This window comes from Mesoplodon mirus, assembly GCF_964341445.2.
Source record: "Mesoplodon mirus genome assembly, chromosome: 3".
In the NCBI taxonomy this organism is placed as follows: domain Eukaryota; kingdom Metazoa; phylum Chordata; class Mammalia; order Artiodactyla; family Ziphiidae; genus Mesoplodon; species Mesoplodon mirus.
In genome coordinates this window covers 27,436,213-27,458,450 of record NC_138978.1, presented here as the reverse complement: position 1 = coordinate 27,458,450, position 22,238 = coordinate 27,436,213, and the positions used below count along the sequence as shown (strand labels likewise).

The 22,238-nt window shown below is 54.2% G+C and overlaps 1 protein-coding gene across 1 annotated transcript; it reads left to right on the top strand.

Annotated features, from left to right (window-relative positions):
• Positions 1 to 11,213: 11,213 nt before the first annotated feature.
• MATN1 (matrilin 1) lies at positions 11,214 to 19,225 on the top strand (the record flags this gene model as incomplete). Its single annotated transcript, XM_082615137.1, has 8 exons — positions 11,214 to 11,304; positions 13,022 to 13,368; positions 14,477 to 14,699; positions 15,657 to 15,782; positions 16,234 to 16,650; positions 17,448 to 17,600; positions 18,473 to 18,548; positions 19,171 to 19,225. 8 exons carry the CDS (start codon positions 11,214 to 11,216, stop codon positions 19,223 to 19,225), a joined length of 1,488 nt encoding a protein of 495 aa, XP_082471263.1.
• Positions 19,226 to 22,238: the final 3,013 nt, after the last annotated feature.

The following is a 22,238-nucleotide window of genomic DNA, read 5'->3' as shown; positions in this document are numbered from 1 at the left end:
TGGGGAGAAGAGCTGGAGAGGTAGCCTAGTGTGGCTGCAAGTGGGGAGTGGAGGGAGAGGAGGCTGCCAGGGTCTGGGGGCCTGGATCACAAAGAGCCTTTGTGTACATCAGGGTTCTTTGGCTGCAAGCCCACCCTGGCTAACTTCAGCCAAGAAGGGCATTTACAGGAAGGAGATGCTTGCAAGTAACAGGAACCTTAGTGAACCAAGTTTATTGAAAACAATGACAACAACAAAAGGGTGGTCGTGATGTTTCTTGGCTCACATAAATGAAAAATCCAGGGAATCTGGTCAGGCGTGGTTGGACCCAGGAATCAAATTCTTCAGTCATCTCTTTCTCTCTTTCTCCACCTCTTGCCTTCTTCCTCCCGGGCTGAGCTGCCTGAGAGTGAAGCTGGCAGAGAGCATGAGGCAGTCTGAGTTGGGCTCCATCCCCAGTACCAAATGAGACCTAACAGAGCCTTGAATGCTGTGTCCAGGAGCGTGGGCTCATCCTGGGACAGGGGGAGTCTTTGAGGGTTTTTGGGCAGGGGAGTTATAGGATCGGGCTTGGGCTTTAGAAAGGAAGAGACCAAAGTCAGGGACCCATAAGAAGGCTGGTGAAGTCCTCCTGTGGAGAAGGAGAGAAGCGGATTTGAGAGGAATTGTCAACCTTCTGGAGTTGTCAGCTTTTCTTGGGGACAGCAGATTTCTTCATGGGTTTTATCTGCTCTTTATCAGATCCCCAAACAACTGATAAAGTGAGGCTCTAATAGAGATGGACGGCGACCTCCCTTTCACACATGAGGTAATTGAGGCCCAGAGACATCAAGTGATTTTCCTGAGGCCACACAGCAGTCAGGGGTTAGACTAAGTGCCTTTTCATTCTACTTTAAGTGGAGGCTAAAAGGGCTGGGGCCACAGTCTGTGTGAGTTCTTGCTTCTTGTGAAGATCCATATGAAGAGGCCCCCCCCAGAAGCCCCCATCAAATGGGGATTGGGGGCAGAGGTCACAGGAAGAGGGGACTAGCCTTTCCTCCAGCCTTGCATCCTCATCAAGAAGATGCCAAGGGGCCATGGCCGTGTGTCCTGAAGACCAGCTGAGGTGATACCCCCATCCTCATTCCCACCCCAACCCTGGCTCGAAGCCAAAGAACGGGCTGAGGTGTATAGTGGAATTGTGCCCTGTGGCCAGGCGGCTGGGTGGGGGCTGGCCCGAGGAACAGGAAATAGCTGTGTTTGGGGAAGTCACGTGGCCCGGGCCAAGCCAAGGCAGCCCACCATCGCTGGGCAGCCCTCACCGCGGCCCTATCAATGCCCCATTTGAGGCTCATGCAGGGGTCCTTTTTTTTTAATTTTTATTTTTTTTGTGGTACACGGGCCTCTCACTGCTGCGGCCCCTCCCGCCGCGGAGCACAGGCTCCGGACGCGCAGGCTCAGCGGCCATGGCTCACGGGCCCAGCCGCTCCGCGGCATGTGGGATCTTCCCAGACCGGGGCAAGAACCCACATCCCCTGCATCGGCAGGCGGACTCTCAACCACTGCGCCACCAGGGAAGCCCCATGTAGGGGTCCTTTGACTGGGCTGGTTGGACCCACTGAGAGGGCCTGTTTGAACCAGACGCCTGGAAAGGAGCTGGCCCTAGGAAAGAGGGAATTCGTGCAGGCCAGGCAGGTGAGCGCCGCCCGGACAGGCTGTCTCTTGGAGGGAAGGAGAGTCGACAAAATCAAGCCCTTGTGGCTGAGCGGGAGGGCGCACCCCAGTTTCTCAAGGCTGTGATGGTAGCAGGAACAGTCACCGAGTGGGCACTTCAGTGTGTCATCTCTGTGACTCTCCCACCTGCCCCACACGCAGGTGCCATGCAAGGATGATTCCTGGGGCTCAGGGCGGGCAAGCCACTTGCTCAGTGTCCCCATTGGTTAAGGGGCAGAGCTGGGCTTTGACTCCGACAGGTCTGACGGAGCCCGAGCTTCTCCCTCTGGTCCTTCCTGGCCCACCTCAGGCACCTTGCAGGGTGAGCAGAGTGATGACATGACTCCGAAACTTGAAGAGCCCCTTGAAGATGGGGACTGAGGCATAATCATCATGGAACGTCCCGGCACCGAGCACAGCCCTGGCTCTAGAGCCCTACGTTGCTTGCGGTAGAGGAGGCATCCGTTGTGGGTGCAGGACCCGGACAGAAGGTGACGGGGGAAGTGGTCCAGGTGAGGTATGTTGGGGGCACAAACTCAGGCAGTGGCCATGGGGCTGGGTAGATTCACAAGGAATTTGGGAAGCAGGGTCTGCAGGGCAGAAGTGAGGAAGAGGAGGTTCACGAGACTGGTGCCCAGGTTTGGAGAGTCTTTGGGATGGTGGTGCCCAGCTCTGAGCTGAGGATATAGGACGGGGGACAAAAGAAGATGCACTAAGCTTGCATTTGAGCTACCCTGGGGACCACATGATTGGAGTTACTCAGGAGGCAACTGTGTCTATAGGTCTGGAGTCAGGAGAGTGAGGAAGGAGGGAGGTTGAGATGTGAGTGCCGTCTGTGGACACATGGGTGGGATGTCATGTGGATGGAGGGTCACCAAGTGGTTGGGTTCACGGAGGCGTTAACCCATCAGCAGGACGTGATACTGGCCCATGGCCTCCCAGGACATGCCCTCACGTGAAAGTACACGTCTCCTTGCCCTGTCCAGCCTCTGGCTTCCAGCCCGCCTGACTGCTTGTAGGGACTGAGACCAAGACAGCATGTGTGAGGTCTGACGGCCCATGAGAGAGAATGGTTCACATACACAGAGGCTGTGGCCTGAAGGGGCCATAAATCTGAAGGACAGCGCAGCTACACTGCAACAGCCCACGGGTAGTGGGGATGAGTATACCCACATGGCGGATGAAGAAGCCTTGTCCTGGATTTACGGACAAGTTCTCCATTTTGTGAGGTCTCTGCTGACTTTGGGGAGACCAGGGATTCATGTCCAATCAGACAATGAAATCTCCAATTTGCAATGAAATAGTTTTAATTCTTAAAGACTCAAGTTTTAAGTTCTAGGTTAAAGGAAGCGGGCCCGGGGGGTGTGAGAACACCTGCGCTGGGTGTGAGAAGTTGCTCCTGTGGGTCTCTGCGGCCACAGGCCCCTCCCACTGCCCACCTGGATGGGCTCCCACTGCCCACCTGGCTGGGCTGTCTGGGAGCTGGCACTCACATTCCAACCTCTCCCCTGGGACTCCCGGAGGAAGCGGGCCTCATTAGCCACAAGGGCGTTTCAGTAGGCAGTGGGCTTGGCAGGGAGTGGCCAGCACAAGGGAGCCGCAGCCTTAAACAAACAGAGTCCATCTGGTAAACAGTTTTGCTGCCGTCTCCCCGGCCCAGGTGGTTAAGCAGGACACTGACCTTGCAGCTTCCTCTGCTCCCCGTGCTGGGGGGACAGTCCAGGCAGGGAGGCAACCTTGGCAAAGGCCTGGAGACGCGACCACAGGTCAGAGGGTGACTCCAGCCTGGGAGTCTCCCCTCTGATAACTCACAGCTTACAACACCACAGTTCTTTCAGCCTTGACCTTGCCAGGGCCAAGTTGCTGAAATTTTACACGTAGGTGGAGCTGAGTTCCTGTCAGAGGGTTTGGGGAAAAGCCAAGGTGTTCTAAGGGGCTTCAGGTGGGACAGTGGGAGGAACAGGGACCTGCCAGGGACATCACCGTGCACCTTCCCAGCTCCTCTGCCGTGAGAGGTGACGGCAGTTGTCGTAGGGGGAGTGTGGGAAGGAAAGATCTAGATGTTCCTGGCTTTGGGCGTCCTTATGGGGGCTGTGGGTGGAACAGCCTTGACACTGTAACATCCCTCGGTGGCCCATGGTCACTCTGCGAGTGAGAACAGGGCCAGACCTTTCTCTCAGGTGGTCAAACTCCACAGGGTGCTGTCCCAGCACCGTCCATCGCTGAAGGCACCGCAGGGGGAAGGACCTGCAGACTCAGTAAGCACCAGGCGTAGTTTTGGTGTAATTAGCACCTAGTCCTCCCCACACTGACCCTGAAGCAACTTTTCCTGAACTGAAAAATGCCGTATTTCTTTCTTTCTTTTTGAGATCCAGTTTTTTTTTTTTTTTTTTGCGGTACGAGGGCCTCTCACTGTTGTGGCCTCTCCCGTTGCGGAGCACAGGCTCCGGATGCGCAGGCTCAGCGGCCATGACTCACGGGCCCAGCCGCTCCGTGGCATGTGGGATCTTCCCGGACCGGGGCATGAACCCGCGTCCCCTGCATCGGCAGACGGACTCTCAACCACTGCGCCACCAGGGAAGCCCCGAGATCCAGTTTTTATCTTTTTAGATATATGTCTAGAATTGGCCTTGTTGTAGCATAAAGTTCCAAATCGATTTTTAATTTTTTTTTTAATGTTTTTAATTTTTATTTATTTATTTACTTTTGTCTGTGTTGGGTCTTCGTTTCTGTGCGTGGGCTTTCTCTAGTTGCGGCGAGCGGGGGCCACTCTTCATCGCGGTGCGCGGGCCTCTCACTGTCGCGGCCTCTCTCGTTGCGGAGCCCAAGCTCCAGACGCGCAGGCTCAGTAGTTGTGGCTCACGGGCCTAGTTGGTCCGCGGCATGTGGGATCTTCCCAGACCAGGGCTCGAACCCGTGTCCCCTGCATTGGCAGGCAGACTCTCAACCACTGCGCTACCAGGGAAGCCCCGATTTTTAATTTTTTGAGGAACCGTCATCCTGTTTTACATAGTGGCTGAAATGATTTACATTTCCCCCAACAGGCAAACAGGGAACAAGGATTCCCTTTTTTCCATGTTCTCACCGATGCTTGCTTTACCTTGTCTTTTTTCTTTTTTTTTTTTTTTTATGTGGTATGCGGGGCTCTCACTGTTGTGGCCTCTCCCACTGTGGAGCACAGGCTCCGGACGTGCAGGCTCAGTGGCCATGGCTCACGGGCCCAGCCGCTCCGTGGCATGTGGGATCTTCCCGTACTGGGGCACGAAGCCTTGTCCCCTGCATCGGCAGGTGGACTCTCAACCACTGCGCCACCAGGGAAGCCCTACCTTGTCTTTTTAATGATGGCCCTTTTAACAAGTGTGAGGAGATGTCTTGTGGTTTGATTTGCATTTCTCTGATAGTGATGTTGAGCATCTTTTCATGTATCTGTGGGCCATTTGGATGTCTTCTTAGAAAAAATGTGTATTTACTTCCTCTGTCCATTTTTGAATCAGATTTTTTTTGAAGTAGAGTTGATTTACAATATTGTGTTAATATTCCCTGTGTTACACGGTAAATCATTGTTGTTTATCTATTTTATATATAGTCGTGTGTATCTTTTAATCTCATACTCCTAATCCCTCCCCCCGCCCCCTCCCTTTCCTCTTTGGTCATAAGTTTGTTTTCTTATGCTTTCTTATAAGTTCGTTTTCTATGATTGTGAGTCTGTTTCTGTCTTGTAGATTCACTTGTATTATAAAAATGTTGTATTTCCTTGTCAATCCCCTGTCCTCTTCCCTCCCTCCCCTTGTTCTATGCCCATATATACCACCGGTTGGGCAGAATTCTAAGAAGCCTCCAATGACCTATGACCTTGTCTAGTTCTCTCCCCTCGAGTGTGGACAGAGCCTGGGACTCTGATGGGACAGTCACTCCTGGGATTGGGTTATGTTAGCTGGTAAGTTGACTTTGAGAAAGGGAGATTACTCTGGGTGAAACTGACCTGATCAGTTGATCCCTTGAAAGGGACTGGGCTCTTCAGAAAGAGGAGGTTTGGCATGGGAGAGATGTGATGCGTGAGAGGTCTTGGGGGAGAGCACATGACAAGGACTGTCGGGTGACCCCTGGCTGCTGAGTGGTCCCTGGGTAACAGCCTGCGAGCGGAGCTGGGGAGGGAGTTCAGTCTGACAACCGCAAGGAAATGAATTCTTCCAACCACCGTGTGAGCTTGAAAGAGGATCCTCAGCTCCAGAAAAGAACAAGGCCCAGCCTCGATTACAGCTTGATTTCAGCCTTGCGAGGCACTGAGCAGAGAAACCAGACTTCTGACCTTCAGGAACCTTGAGGGGCTATATTTGTGCTGTGTTTAAGCTACTAAGTTAGTGGTCATTTGTTACGTAGCAATGGAAAAAGAATGTAGCACCCCTTCCCGATTTGGAGGAAGTTTTATTTTCCGTCCTTCAACGTCTAAGTGACGGCAGCACCGACAATCCTGCACATCTGAAGTCTTGGTCAGTGTAGATCCAGAGTTTTGAAAGATGAAACAGGTAAGCCAACCATTGTTTACACAACCTCAAGTGGTCTTCTCAGGTCTCCAGAGGCTCTGTTTTGAGGCTGAGGGGACAACAGCAGGGATTTCAGGCAACACAAAGGGAAGTTAGGTACCTTAGAAATTGGGAGAGAAAATATATTCTGTTCTGCGAGCCAGAGCATTATATTAAATTCAGAGCTCACATTTTTAGGAGGGGGAGAGACAAATTGAAATGCCACTGGGAGCTGGCACCACACTGGTAATGGGCTGAAATCCATGTGTTGTAAAGGATGGTTGTAGGATGTGAGGACGTTTTCATTAGGGAAGAATCAACTTAGTGGGGGTGTGGCCATGATCTTCAGGTCGCTGAGCATGGTATACCGGGAGACTGGCTCGCTCTCAGAGCCGGATGGAAAATACTTTGGGGAACACCAAGCTCCCTGTCCAAGGGGCCGAACACCACAGGCTGGACAATAGCTTTCCAGAGAGAGACTTTATGTTTCATATGGGAGGTTGGGTGAGATTGGTGGTTTAGTTACATCAGAAGCACCTTAGAAATACAGATTCACTGGGTCTGGGAAGGATCCTGGGAATCTGCATTTTCTTTTGAACCACCTTAACCAAACTATCGACTGTTTGCGGGTAACTGAAGGAAGTATAAAACAGAGAGTGACTTGCAGATGCATTTGAGTGAGGATTCTGCTTAGTGCCCTGCAGATCCTAGCTGCCCTTGGGGGTCCTGTAGGGGTAACTCCCTTCCTGGTCCTCCCCTTCCCCACCTGTTGGGGTCTGTTCTTCCCGATCCCCAGGACGGCCCCAAAGGCATCCTCATCTTGGACCCCAAAGCTTTACCTTCACTTAGCTTAAGTTCTCCCCAAAGCAGATCCTGAGACGTGGACTTAGGTACAGATTGTTTATTTGGGAGGTGGTCCCAGGAAGTACAGTGGGAGGGGAAGTGAGGCAGAGAAGGGATAAAAGCCAATGAAAATGTGCAGTGAGAGAAGACTGAGGAGGGAGTGACTCATTCTGTGCCAGAGGAGAGAGGGGGATGGTGGGGGGAGGGAGAGAGACTGGCAATGGCCTGGAAAAGGTGTCAAGAAACAGGTTTTGAAGGACCTTAAATGTCCAGCTAAATTTGAATTTTCATCTAGAGGTGATATAAGGCCAACAGAAACTGTTTTTCCTTGGGAAGCGTGATAGAGCACGTCCTGTTCCCTAAACACCCACATCCCACTGCTGGAGTCATTCCATCCCCAGGTGGAGTCAGGTGATGTGTGCTCCTTTTTTCTCTCTCTTGTCCGTGTGTCTGGAGACAAAATATGTGGAAATGATGGGCTACCAAGGTAGAGGCAGCTTTGGCGAGGGCCTGTCTAGCGCTGGGCTGTGTCACGGGAGAGAAACAGACCCTCGTGTCGAGCCATTGTGATCCGAGGGCTTGCTTGTTGCTGTAACTTGGCCTATTCTCTGCTGATTAATACAAGAAGGCATTGTGAAAGCAGTAAGCATGGATGCGGCACTCCATACCTTTCGTCCTCCACCATCCTCTGACATGGGCATTGAGATCCCCACTTTATAGACATAGAACTGAAGAGCACAATAGTGAGGGGATTCACCTGATGTCAACACAGCTGGCAGGTGACGGAACAAGGGCTCAAACCCAGCTCTGTCTGATTCCAAAACTTTTTCACTTCATAGGATTCCTCCATGTCTGGCATGAGCACCACTGACAGAAAGCAAGATAATTTCGGTGATATGTGGAAGAAAAAGTTAAGTTTAATTAGTTTTCAATTTATTCGAAGGCATATTGGAATAAGTATGTAATCGGTACATCAAACCAGTGATTTCATGGCTGTTGTTTCAAATAAGAGAGAGGAGAAATTTTTGTCCAAAAGTGAGTTGGTTTAATGTTAGAAAGATTAATTTAAAAAATAGTAAAGGTATATGTGGATCCAGCAAACAGTGATGATGGTTTGGAAGGATGAGGGGACAGGCAGGCCTGGACTGCGCTGCATTGAGAGATACCCAGGTTTGCTCTTCAGGAAATGAACTGAGCTTGGGGCATAGGAGGGGGAGTCCTGTGTGCTTTCTCCTGACCCACACTGTGCCCAGGGGCCTCTCAATGGATCACAAACGCTCTCTCTTGGATAAAACACTAAAGTCTTTAAGTTTCTGGAAACCCGAGGTGTGTGAAAACAAGGAGAGGGAACAGGGGGAGCCCTTCACGGCTGCCTGTCTCGGGAGCAGCCTTGGTGAAGGCCCCTCAACGCGGTTTTTCTCCTTGGCTAATACCGGACACACTGTTCCTGATTTTGATTCCTGGGGTAAAATGTTTCACATTTTAAAAACACAAATATTTATTTTCTTTCCTCAATGTATATACTCAACTTCCAGGTCTCCTCCCCACCAAGCCCCCACTCCCACTATGGAATGTTAAAGCTGCCCCTTTGGAGGGAACCCATCTCTGTTCCTGAAAACTTACCTGTAGCATGTTTCTGTGGCTCTGTTAATGAGCAAAGTGACACAGAAAAGGCGCTTCTGTTCCTCTGAGGAGCCCATAGACCTGCCATTCAGAGACAGAGCTGAAAGAGCTGTTTCACGGGCCCAGCTGCTGCCCCGGCCAAGAGGGCTTTGTACCCTGAGCTCCGGACACAGCTCTGTCCACTGGGGAGAGGGGTGGTGGGCTAGGAGACTCCAGCTCACGTTCTGCTCGTCCACCTTCAGCAGGGGAGTGGGGGGCGGGCACTGTGCCTCTCTCATCATTGGTCACCATCACCTACCCCAGCCTGACCTTTGATGGTTAACATGGAAATGGACCCAGTTCATCATTACTTCCTTCTTTTAATTCATTTCTTTATTTGCTCACCAGATACCCTGTGATAGGCACCAAGCTGGGTCTGGGGGGTTTACTGGTGATGAGACAGACAAGCCCCCTGCTGGGAGGGAGCTGACATCCTCTGGGGCAAGGGTGGGGGTGGGGGCCAGACACCACATTCATAACACAATTTGGGGAAGTGATAAGGGTCACAATGACCACACCCTGAGGCATCTCTGGAGAAGAGAATTAGACTTTCAAGTTGCAGAGAAGAAAAGAAATCCATGTCAACTGATTTTTGGAACTGGGGAGGGCTGTGAATTGTGAAAAAATGAAACGAAAATGGGAAAAGTCAGAGGGAAATGCTTTTAACTTCCTTGTTCTCTAAATAGGGGCAAAGGGGAATGAGACCTGATTTCTAAGCTTGGCTCTGCCCCTAAACAGGCTGGGTGGCTTCAGGCAAGTCACGAACCCCTCTGGGCCTCAGTTTCCTCATCTGACAAATGGGCTAATATAGTTGGATCTGCTGACCTCACCGGTTTGTTGGGGGAACAAAGGAGACAGAGTGATAGAGCGAGTGACTGTGCCGTGTCACACGTGGAAGGGATTGTTATCATCATCACCTCTGAAGATTGTGACAATATTTGTTGGATCAGCTGTGCCCGGCAATCACTTTTTAAAAAGCAACTGTACCCTTCCTTTTACTGAGGTATAATTTATACAGAGTGAAGTCACAGGCCTTAAGTATTAGCGATTATACCCCCCAAAAGATGATAATCTTTCAGCTCCCAATCTCCACTTCCATCCCTCATCGACTCCTCACATGGTTCCAGTGAGGCAGGCAAGCTAAGAGCTACCATTCCCTTATCATCTTGTATGGCAACAAGCTGAGGCTCAGAGAGGCTAAGTCACCAGCTCCAGGTCACCCAGCTGGTGAGCAGCAGAAATGAATTTGAACGTGGTTCTCTCAGATGGCCAAGCCCATGCTCTCTCTGCTCTATCCCATCAACTACTGGACCCAGATGCAATGGTGGGGACCCTTCCTGATTATACTCCTTTACTTACAAGCCTTATTTTTGCCTCCTCTGTGCAGACCCTGGGCTAGTCCCAGACACAGAGCTGAATCAATCAGACACTTACCCACTCATGGATGAAATGGTCAAGGCACAGAAGCACAGGGAGGGGGTCCTAACCCCAGGGGAGCTAGGGGAGAGGTGGGCATGGAGAAGGCCCCTCCACTAAGCTTTGCCCGTGCAAGCAGGGTGGCTGAGAATACCGCTTTGGGGCCCTTTCCTGGCACTGACACTGAGCTGCACTTTAGACAAGTTACTTCAAAACTGTTTTTCAGTTCCTCACCTGGGAAGTGGCAGTAATAATATCGGTTGCCTCACAGTGTTGTCAAGAGAATTCAGTGAGATGGTTCATATAAGTCTGCTCTTCCAATCAACCCCTCCAGCGTTGATTGGAAGAGCAGACTTATATGAACCCAGTTTCCAGATGAGGAATCTGAGGCACAGAGAGGTGAAGTAACCTGCCTATAGTCACACAGGCAGTACAAAGCCAAGCCAGGTCACCTGGCTCCTAAGTCTGAGCTTTCAACCATCTTCTCTACTGCCCCTCACATACTAGGGGCTCGGGTACATGTTCGCCCCGATAGGACCTTGCAAGATGGTTAGGCAGAGAGTGATCGGGAGGAAAGGGCATTATGGGTAGATGGTCCTGCGTATACAAAGGCTTGAGGAGAGCTCAGAATCCAGGCGCGGCTGGAGAGCAGGGCGTGTGTGGAGAGGCAGCGGCTGACGGGGACACTGGGGCTGGAACGGTAGGGGCGAGAAAAGCGTGGCTGCGGGATGAGGGCGCGGGCAGTGCTGGGGAGCGAGGCCGTTGGACTCAGGTCTCCCTGGGCTTGGAGTGGCAACTTCGGGCCAGCGCAAGCTCTGGGCCCTGGAGGAGCCACCCTCCACCCACCTGAGATTTCCTGGATTCCAGCTGCAGCTCCTGCAGGCAAAGGAGCCCTTGTGGTCAGAGGGGCCTCCGGAGCCCAGGCCGGGCGGCTCCTTCCCTCCCTGGCACACACACCTCCATTCAGCCCGGCCCCGCCCCCCCGAAGGGGGCCGCCCCACGTCAGTGGGGGGCCGTCTGGGCAGGCAGCGAGCTTGATAAGACCTGGCCCCCACTGGTCCCCACCACTGTGCCGATACTGCCTGCGCTGCCAGAACCATGAGGGTACTCTGTGGCCCCTGCCTCGTGCTCTGCAGCCTGCTGCTGCTGCAGGTCCCATGCGTACCTGGCCTTGCGCCCCCGTCCAGAGGTGAGGGGGCCCATGTGAGGTGGGGGACACCGGGCACCGAGACAGACAGAGGCTAAGTGGGATCCAGGATGGGGACAGGGGAAGGGAGGCAGGGGTGGCTTGCAGGCTGACCCAGGAGCAGACAGAGGTGGTGACAGTCACAAGGGCTAGGGCAGGGTGACCCTGTCTGTTCTTTCCAGGGACATGAGTGGGGTTCTCTGAGCCTCTCTCTGGGCTTTTCAGCTCCCAGGCTCTCCTCAGGGACCACGCAAACTGCAGGGCCCTCGGTCTTCTGGGTCACCGAGGGCAGACGCTACCCAGAGAGCCTGCTGACATCTGGGGCTGCACCAGGCCCAGGGCTGAGCTCACAGCTCTCCAATGAGTGCAGATGTGGGGGCTGGCCAAGAAGGGGTTCCCCCTTCCACCAGCCCCTTCAGCAGATTCCTGATTGGCCTCCCCATGAGCTGTACCCCTCTGAGTTTCAGCCTTGGACACAGAATCCTAGAATGCCCAACTCCTCCTGTACAGATGGGGAAAAAGAGGCCAGAGAGGAGAGGACCCGTCTAAGACCACAGAGCGACAAAGCCTCAGCCTCTGGGCTCCTGATCCACTGCCAGTTCCCTCACCCTCTCTGGGCCTCAGTTTACCCATTTGTAGCCTCAGCTAGTGGAGACTGGGGAGCCAGCTGCAAGGTGATTTCTGAGGTCCCTTGAGGACCTCTGATGCCCGGGCCTAGGGAACTGTGGCTGGGGGCTGGGACAGTCCCGCACACCTTGCCTTTCCTGATTCTTCTTCCTGCATCCCTGTTTGGGAGCGGCTCAGACTCAGTGTGGGATGGAGGGGGCTGGCCTTTGTACTAAGTCCCACCAGGCTGCAGGTCCAGGCCAGTGATAACATCAGGCATTAGGCCTATTCTTCCCTCCAGACAGATGAGAAAAGTGAAGCTTCAAAGGTGCAATGATCTGCCCAGGGCCACAGAGTGGCTGAGCTGGGCTTCGGAAGCCTGTCTACCTCCCTCGGGCTCTGTGTACCACCCAGCACATGGCGCTGCGTCCCAGGCTGTCTGGGAAGACATCGCTCCTTGGGGGTGTGTCTTGGGGCCCCCTTGGTCAGGCTGCCAAGGTGGCCACTAGGAACTCCGGCCTTTTTTCTTGCTCTTGGACACCAGCTGGCAGATCAACACAAACTGGGTCCACTTTGCTGATTTGCTTTAATGCTCAGATGAAAGAGGCCATGTTGACAGGTGCTGCGTTGGCCTTCAAGGCTGTGCCCACCCAAGGGCCCACCCTCAGGGCCCTCCTGCCCAGCCAGGGGAAAGAGCTGCCCCTTGTTGGCGGTAGCCACTCTGGGCTGAAACCTGAGACATGAGGCTGTCTTCTCCTTTGCTGCCCCCTGAACACCCTGCGTGCCCAGCCCTGTGCTGGCACCCTACGTGCCCTTTTGCTTGTCCTCAAAAGATCCTGTAAGGAAGGGACCACCTGCTCATTGTACAGAAAGGAAACTGAGGCTCAGAGAGGTGAGGGTGCCATTTGAGCCTCTGTCTTTCCCATGGGCTGAGCAACCTCTGGCAAGTTGCTTGCTCCAGTGTCCCCAGGCTGATGATAGGACCCAGCCAGCCTGGTTCACGTCTGGTCATCTCTGCCTGAGGCCTCAGGTCCAGACCTAAGTAGCTGCTGGTGCTCCGCTCTTTTGTCTTGAATGTCTCTGGTCCATCCTCCTGACCTTTGCCACCTCCCAGGGCACCTCTGCCGGACCCGGCCCATAGACCTGGTGTTCGTCATCGACAGCTCACGCAGCGTGCGGCCAGTGGAGTTTGAGAAGGTGAAGGTGTTCCTGTCCCAGGTCATCGAGTCACTGGACGTGGGGCCCAATGCCACCCGCGTGGGCGTGGTCAACTACGCCAGTTCCGTGAAGCAGGAGTTCCCACTGCGGGCCCACGGTTCCAAGGCCATGCTGCTGCAGGCCGTGCGCCGCATCCAGCCGCTGTCCACGGGCACCATGACGGGCCTGGCCATCCAGTTTGCCATCACCAAGGCCTTAAGCGATGCTGAGGGCGGTCGCCCCAGCTCGCCGGACATCAGCAAGGTGGGGACTCACGGGAATGTGGCAGCAGGTGACAATGAAGGTTTTCAATGCCAGGAGCCTAGGCCTCTGAAGGGGAAGAGACTGTGCAAGGCTGCTCCCCAGGGGCCCCAGAGTAATGATATTAAAAATAACGCTGCCCCTTCCGGGCTTCTTACCATGAATCGTCTCATGGGGGCCTCACCACACCCCCTTTATCCAGATGAAAGAACAGGGGCTCAGGAAGGTGAGCTGTGACTCATGGAGCTGCATTTCTAACCCAGGCCTGTCAGATCACCAAGACTCAACCCAAGGGATTGGGCATCTGGGCCAGGGGTGGGGACTCAGGAATCAGAAGCAGACCCAGGTCAGAAGGAGAAAAGCAGCTAAGGGGGCTGGATGCCGAGTCTCAGACTCCAGCAGAGCTGTGAGGACCCAACTTCAGGGCAGGCTCAGGCAGGGGGTGATGAGGGCCAGGCTCAGCACCAGGGTCCCCTCCTGTTGCCCTTTCTGGGGTACAGCACACAGGAGCCTTGTGGGAGGGGAAGAGTGTTTTCCTCTTAGGAAAGGGCAGGTAGTATCTTGGGGAATGGAGGGAGAAAAGGCAGCATCTTCCTTCATTCCTTAGGCATCAATGTGGGAACAGCCTCCTTCCCAGGGCATACGGGAGAAAATGTCCAGACCGGAGGAAAAACTGCCATTCCGTAGCCTCTGCCTCCCTCTGGTGGCCAAAGGGTAGAACTGTACAGTGTTGAGCGCAGGTTTGGCCCGGCTGTCAGAGGCCCTCGTTTGACAGAGGAGAGGAGGCTCTACCCTCCGGCGGTCATGCCCGAGGGAGGAGACACCCAGAGGCCATGATGAGAGAACAGCTCAGCCTCGTCTCTCAGTCAGAGGAAACCTGTTGCCTCCTCCGCTATCCAGGTTCTCTTCCCTAGGCCCAAACCCTGGTGTTGGTGAGGGGCCAGATCCACCTGCTGCCCACGAGCTGTGTGACCTGGGCTAGCCACTCCGCCCTTCTGGGTCAACCTCCTCTTATGTCACCCATCCTGAGGGCTTACTGGAGGGCCAAGCGGCCCACCCAGCGCGGGGAGGAAGGCCGGGTCCTCACACACGCCCCGCGTGTGTATCGCAGGTGGTCATCGTGGTGACGGACGGGAGGCCCCAGGACAGCGTGCGGGACGTGTCTGCGCGGGCCCGGGCCAGTGGCATCGAGCTGTTCGCCATCGGCGTAGGCCGCGTGGACAAGGCCACGCTGCAGCAGATCGCCAGCGAGCCGCAGGACGAGCACGTCGACTACGTGGAGAGCTACAGCGTCATCGAGAAGCTGTCCAAGAAGTTCCAGGAGGCCTTCTGCTGTGCGCGGGGCGGGGGATAGACCAGGCTGGGAGTGGTGCTGGGGGAGTGAGGTGGGGGGGGCGGGTACAGGTGTCTGGGCGGGGCCAGAAAAGGGGAGCGGCTGAGAGCGGCAGCGTGGGGGCGGGGCCTGGTCTGGAGGTGCCCTATACCGGGGCAGGGACTGAGACAGAGCCAACATCGGGGGCGGGGCCAGGGCTCAGAGCCGCCTGATCTGGGGGCTGGCCCTTGCCTGGGGTTAAGGGAGTTGGGGAAAGGCGATACTAAAAAGAAGTCCTTTTCGTGGTGGAATACTGGCAGGGACCAAGGAGGGGCCAGAAGCCAGTAAGGGGAGGGCCTAAAAAACCTGTGCTATTTGGACAGGGGTCCGGGGAGGGGGAACGTGTGTGTGGGGGGGGGCGGGGGTAGAGGGGGTGTGGGGGTGTGGGGGTGTGGGGGGTGTGGGGGGTGTGGGGTGCCAGAGGCTTCTGCGATGTGGAAGGGTCTGAGGGGCCTGGGCATTGGGCAGGAGAAAGTTCAGAGTCTTTTGCAGACGAGAGGTGGGTCTTTGGCACGGGGCGGGCCTAGGAAGAGCATGAATCTGACTGTGAGAATTCCATGCACAGTACAATGCTCAATACGTGGTATCTCACAAATATTTGTTGAGCATCTTCTATGTGCTGTGTTCACTGCTGCACGTGTTGTTCTAGACACTTGGAATACAAGAGTGAACAAAGGGGATTAAAGGCCCTGCCTCTTTGGCCTATACATTTTTAGCGGGAAGTTTTAGTTTATTATCAGCAATATCACCTTCTCCGGGGATGTCAGCACTGCTGCAGTGATTCTGGCCCTAGGCTGAGGGTCTGGGACCCCATCCAGTGGGGGGCCTCAGTTTCCCTGAGCGTGTTGAGGGGCCATCCTTGCCGAGATGTCCGAGGCCCTGTGATGATGAGACTCTGAGTCTCCTCTTGTCCCCACAGTGGTGTCAGACCTGTGCGCCACAGGCGACCATGACTGCGAGCAGGTGTGCCTCAGCTCCCCGGGCTCCTACACCTGCGCCTGCCGCGAGGGCTTCACCTTGAACAGTGATGGCAAGACGTGCAATGGTCAGTGGGCCGGACACAGGCAGGCCTGGGGAAGGAGGCGGGCAGGGGACCAGGCCTCGGCCCCTCCCCAGGAAGCCCACTTGAGCCTCTCTGTACTTGGCCTCTGAACCAATCTGCAATAGATGCCTTCTAGAGTTTGGTGTCAGCAGAAGTTCTCTTCTCACTGCTGTCCCTCTTTCTGTCACAGTGGGTGGTAGGTTTAATATGGTGGGAGGAGTTACATAGTCACATCTTGGTGCCACTACTTCTGAGCTGTGTGATTTAAGAGCTTTTATAGCTTCGGGTTTCAATGCTGTAAAATGGGGGCCAGGAACTTAGGCTCCACAGAGGAAGTTTTGAGGACCAAATGGGATGATCCTCCGTACAGATCTTGGGTGTGGTGCATGCCCAGCCAGTGGCTGTGATGAATATGAACTTAAGCATCACTCCCTTGCCTTCCTACCCTCCCCAGTCTGCAGCGGTGGAGGTGGCAGTTCGGCTACTGACCTGGTTTTCCTCATTGATGGATCCAAGAGTGTGCGGCCAGAGAACTTTGAGCTGGTGAAGAAGTTCATCAACCAGATTGTGGACACGCTGGATGTGTCAGACAAGCTGGCCCAAGTGGGGCTGGTGCAGTACTCAAGCTCTGTGCGCCAGGAGTTCCCGCTGGGCCGCTTCCACACCAAGAAGGACATCAAGGCAGCCGTGAGAAACATGTCCTACATGGAGAAGGGAACCATGACTGGGGCTGCCCTCAAGTACCTCATCGACAATTCCTTCAGTGTGTCCAGTGGGGCCAGGCCTGGTGCCCAGAAGGTGGGCATTGTCTTCACTGATGGTCGGAGCCAGGACTACATTAATGATGCTGCCAAGAAAGCCAAGGACCTTGGTAGGTGCTGTCTGGACCCTGAACACCACCAGTGGCCAGGGGTACACATGGAACAGCTCAACTATAGTTTATCTTATGTCTGTTCTTTTTTTTTTTTTTTTTTTTTTTTGCGGTATGCGGGCCTCTCACTGTTGTGGCCTCTCCCGTTGCGGAGCACAGGCTCCGGATGCGCAGGCCCAGCGGCCATGGCTCACGGGCCCAGCCGCTCCGCGGCATATGGGATCCTCCCAGACCGGGGCACGAACCCGTATCCCCTGCATCGGCAGGCAGACTCTCAACCACTGCGCCACCAGGGAGGCCCCTTATGTCTGTTCTGATGAGTGCCCTAAACCCAGATTCAGTGTGAATGAGGAGGGATTGGTGTTTGTCCAGCTCTTTTTTATACTAATGAGAAAACTGAGGTCCCAGAAAAGTAAGTGGCTAGCTTGATGGTCCTTTGGTAGGTGGGGCTTAGAACTTTTCTAGTTGAATGTTCCCAAGAACATACCAACTGTTGGCAGGCAACCCCACTTTGGGACAAGCCTGAGTTTTATCATCTATTAAATGAGAATAATAATAACCACCAGATGGATGGTTATGAGGATTACATGAGATTGCAAAGTTCCCAGTACAGTCAATACAAGTCTGATATATGGTAAAAGCTCAGCAAATGTTGATTTCCTCAATTATTATACCTGCAATTCCAGCATCTGCCACCAGGAGGTGTCTGCTGTTGATTGCCTGGGGATTCCCTGGGAGGCTCAGCTATGGCTGCCTGTCCACATGGCCACTGCTACTCATCTTGTTCCTCTTGGCAGGCTTTAAGATGTTTGCTGTGGGTGTGGGCAACGCTGTGGAGGATGAGCTGAGGGAAATTGCCTCGGAGCCCGTGGCAGAACACTATTTCTACACGGCTGACTTCAAGACCATCAACCAGATTGGCAAGAAGTTGCAGAAGAAGATCTGCGTGGGTGAGTGAGGCCAGAAGTTGTGTTGATGGGAGGGGCAGGTGGGTCTCTGGGAGGGGTGTGTGTGTGTGTGTGTGTGTGTAACCATCCTGGACTGGATGTGGGTGGGGAAAATGGGAGCTGGGGTGGCACCATGAGTTGGCAGAATCAGGAGGAAGCCTGGTCAGTCAGACTTTAACAACCAGCAACTGTATATTGAATGCTCTTACACATGTGGCACTCTTCTCAGTGCTCTCCAAATATGAATCATTTAATCCTATTTGGTAGGAATGTTGTTATCTCCATTTTACAGATAGGAAAACCAAGGTCAGAGGGGTGGAACCACTTAATAACTGGAGGAGCCAGGATTTGAACCGTGCTTCCTCCCATGATCCTCCCTGGTGACCTTACCAGCTAGTTCCCAGTGGTAAAGAGTATGGATTCCAGAGCCAGACACGCCTGGGTTTGCATGTTTGTTCTGACACTAACTAGCTGTTGGCCACGGGGCAAGTTGTTTTCCTTCTCAAGTTCTTCATTTGTAAAATGGGATTAATGACTTCAACCCCAAAGAATCGGGGTGAGGGGTCACCAAGATGACCTAGAGGCCCCTGATGACAGTGTCCTATGCATAGTAGCTGACCAGCGTGGGCATGCTAATATTGGAGTTCTTTATCAGGGCTTTGAGGGAGCAGGAAGACATTCAGGGGTCGCCCCCTCCATCATTCCTAGGAGCTCTGTCTTAAGAATTTCACGTGTCTCTCTGCCTTCTCGCATCTCCTAGGACCCACACTCCCCCAAGACACCCTAGTCCTGGCCTTGGGCAGTGACCACCTGCCTTTCCGGCAGGCAACCGCTCACCACCCTCTTTCTCTTTCCCTACTTTCTGTCCACCCCAGAGGAAGACCTGTGTGCCTGCGAGTCCATCGTGAAATTCCAGACCAAAGTGGAGGGGCTGCTGCAGGCCCTGACCAGGAAGCATATCCTTTCGCAGAGGCTGCTGCAGGGAGGGGGAGGGGGAGGGGGAGGAGGAGGGGAGGGCCCTGTCGGGAGAGGAGAAAGCCGTGCCCCTTTTGTGGTGTGATAGGGGCAGGCTCCTCCTTGCCTGCCTCCTGCTGAAGACGGGCTGGATCCTGGCCAGGTAGGCTGGCCCCGGCTTTGATACTGACCCTGCCATAGCAAAGGCAGGAACCAAGCTCTAGATTGGACACACACAAGAGTCCTGGACACGCTCAGGAAAACATGGTGCCCACGGACTTCCATTGCTCAAGCTCTCGGTGACATGACTACCCACCAGTCTACACTCAGATGGGGCTGGACCCCTCACAGCTCCCCTGGCTCAGGCAGGACTAGGTGGAGACCCAGCAGGCCTAAACCTGCAACTGGACAGGGCTGGGCTTTCCGGGCTCACTGTAACTGCTTGCTTGATTTTGGAAAGCACCATTCTGAGGGCTGTGAATGGATAAGTTTTGACATTGGGGGGAACACACGCTATGAGGGGTAAGTGAGAGAAAGTCCTGGAAGGGGGGCCCTGCGTGCAGGTGCCACCCCGTCACTGCCCTGCTCTGGCCAACCTGCACATCTCCTTAACTCCCAGTCCACTGGAAGCTGTGAGTAAGCGGCTGGCCATCCTGGAGAACAGAATCGTCTAAGGCTACCTGTCCCCCATGACCTCTCCATCTCCCTGCCCCCAGTGCAGCTCACAGAGCCCAGTGTGTGTCCCCTAGAGCCTGAGTTTAGTCTAGCTTTGCCATTTCAGTGAGGGGGGCTTGGGAAGGGTGGGGCCCTGGGGCGGCACCGGGTCTCTCCCTCTCCCACCCTGTGAGCCTGGGGGGAGTGCGTGTTTGAGTGTGTGTGCAGGGAGCGTGTGCATGTTTGGGAGTGTGTGTGAGTGTGTGTGTGTGTGTGTGTGCGCGCCTGAGGCTGGGTGTGTATCTGAGAGCATGAGTGAGAACACAGGGGTGAGTATGGGAGGAACTGCGTTTGCATTTTTTTAATCAAAAGCTTAATATATTCCCATATTTTTTAGTTCACCCTTTCTTGACTGAATGCTGTAATCTCTTTTCTGATTTCTCTATTCCCCTTCAAAAAACCATTAAATGTGACTTAACTTAAGCACTGAATGGGGCCAGTGGCAGTGTGGTTATTTGGGGAGCAGGAAGAAGGACCGTGAGGGTGGTGGGTGACGGGGATGGTCGCAGGATGGCAACAGTGGTGGTAACAGGGATGAGGGCCACTGCTCCCAACCTGGCTCACGTTTGTTCTGCCTTTTCAAGTTCCAAATTCCTTGATGAGGTCTCATTTCATCCTCCCAGCAACCTTACCCAGAACAGACTTTGAGTCGTCCCCATTTTACAGATGGGAAAGCTGAGTTCCTGAGTGATAAGATGACTTGCTTGGCAGTGAGTCAATTGGAGAGACAGGGCTTGAAGCCAGGACTGTGAGACATCAAAAGAAAAAGGCGCCCGATAGGGCCATCCACCATTCATTCATTCATTTATTCATGCAAAGAGCAAACACAGAGCGCGTGCCCTGTGTCAGGTGGTGGGGAGATGGTGGCCTATGGGACAGATACTCTCCCATTTCTTAAGGGACTTCAGTTGAGCAGGGTGCCCTGTCACCCTCAACCCAGCTGGAGGAAAAGAGAGACGGTTTGGATTGTACCAGGACCCCTGGGGTGAGTGCGTGTGTGTGTGTGTGTGTGTGTGTGTGTGTGTGTGTGCATGCACGGTGGGGTTGGTGAGGAGCCTGGGCTGGCCCATTGCCCTCTGCCCCGCCCCTCACCCCCTTGGAGTCTCCTCCATTGCGTCCTGGTGCGTCAGCAGCCTCGGTCCCACCCCCAACACAGACAGCTGCAGCCTCTGCCTCAGGGACAGCGCAAAGAAAGTCTTTGACCCCCATGTCCCCCTGACCCTGTCCCAGGCCCCTCTGGAGTCTCAATCCCGCGCCTCCCAGAGGGGGAGCTTGGCTGATTTTTGGAACCCATTCTGGTTTAATGGAGCATTTTTAGCGTAAGAACTAGATTCCCACTTGAGAGCACGTAAAAGGCTTTTATAAGAAGCTCAAACCCTCCTGAAAGATCTTCCTTAGAGGCAGTTCAAGGAGTTAGAATAACACCAGCAGCAATACCCAGGAGCCAACCTGGGAGTTGGTAAAACAGCACAACCTCATAAGAGCAGCGTAAAAGTCACACAACCATGCACAGCTTTCACCCAGCCCTTTCTCTGTGCCAGGCCCTGGATGAGGGGTTTTTCTGCTGTCCAAAGAGGCACCTTGTCACAGCCCCTGTGGCAATTGCTCAGCCCACACTTCCTGTCTTCTGAGATCATCCCCACTACTGGCCCCCTACCCCACCCTACCCCTCCATGGGAGAGGGGTATCAGGGCCATGTGGATGCAGGGTAACCCTGCCTCCTGGACTCAGCTGATTGGTTAAAGGGGATCACATGACCCAAGTTGGGCCAATCAGTGTCTCTCTTCTGGGAATTTGGACCTGAGGACCCTAGGTACCTGGCTGATGGTGCTGGAGCTCGGAGGTCTCTCTCATCTTCCCGATGTGCTGATGGCTTTCTAGTCCAAGGCTGTTTCAGTGACATTGCTGTGTAACAAACCACCCCAAAACTTAGTGGCTTGAAACAACCACCTGTTATTGTGCGATTCTGTGGTTGACCAGGCTCAGTCAGGTGGTTCTTCTGCTCTGCCTGGTGTTGGCTGGGGCTGCAGTGGTCTGAGTCCCAACCAGGCTGGAGTGTGTCCTGCTCACATGACTGCTGCCTTGGTGAAGACACTAGCCAGACTGACTTTGTCTCCGTCTCTGTCTCTCTCTCCGTGTAGTCTCAGGGCCTTACTTTCTCCATGTGGGGGTCTCCAGCAGGGGAACTGGACTTCTTACATGGCAGCTCAGGGCTTCCGGAAGCTTCTGAGGCCCCACATTGGCACTGCATGTCTTTCACCGTATTTTGTTGGTCAAAGCAGTTATAGCCCAGCTCAGATTCAAGGGGTGGGAGATAAACTTCACCTCTCCTCCATGAGGGGAGAGTGACAAGGAATTTGTGGCCATTTTTAATCTACCACCTGGGGTCATTCCCTGGTCCCCCTGGGCTTGGCTACACTGCCTGCCTGGCCATGCATGAGACGCCCAGGAAACCTCAACAGCGTTAAACACGGTCAAGTCAGTTTCTGTTTCAGGCAATGCAAAGCACTGACTTGGCTGTCCCCTCACCTGTATTTTCCCCCACCCATGTGTGGGCTTGGTGTCCTGGTTCTCAGCTTTCAATTCTGGGAAGTGGCTGGATCATCCTGGCTTCTAGCTCCTCAGCTGCCTGGTAACTTGGCAGGGCCTTTCACCTGAGTCCCACAGGCTGCATGCCTGGAAAAGAACTACTGGCCCTGCCCCAAGGGGGGGCTGCAGGGGGTGATTGAGGAGCGAATGGGAAGCACTCAGCACAGCGCTCACCCACACTTTGTGTCCAGAGTGGAGCTGGCATCACCGCTGCCATCTGGGGGATGGTTTCCTGGCCTCAGGGAGACACCCACACCTGTCAGTTCCTCAACACCTCCTTCGCTCCCGTCTGGTACTGGTGTCCCTCGAGATACTGCAGCCTGGCGTCCAGTGGCTGTACCACCTGGGGCACCCGTTACCTGCTGGGAGGCCACCCCAGAGGGT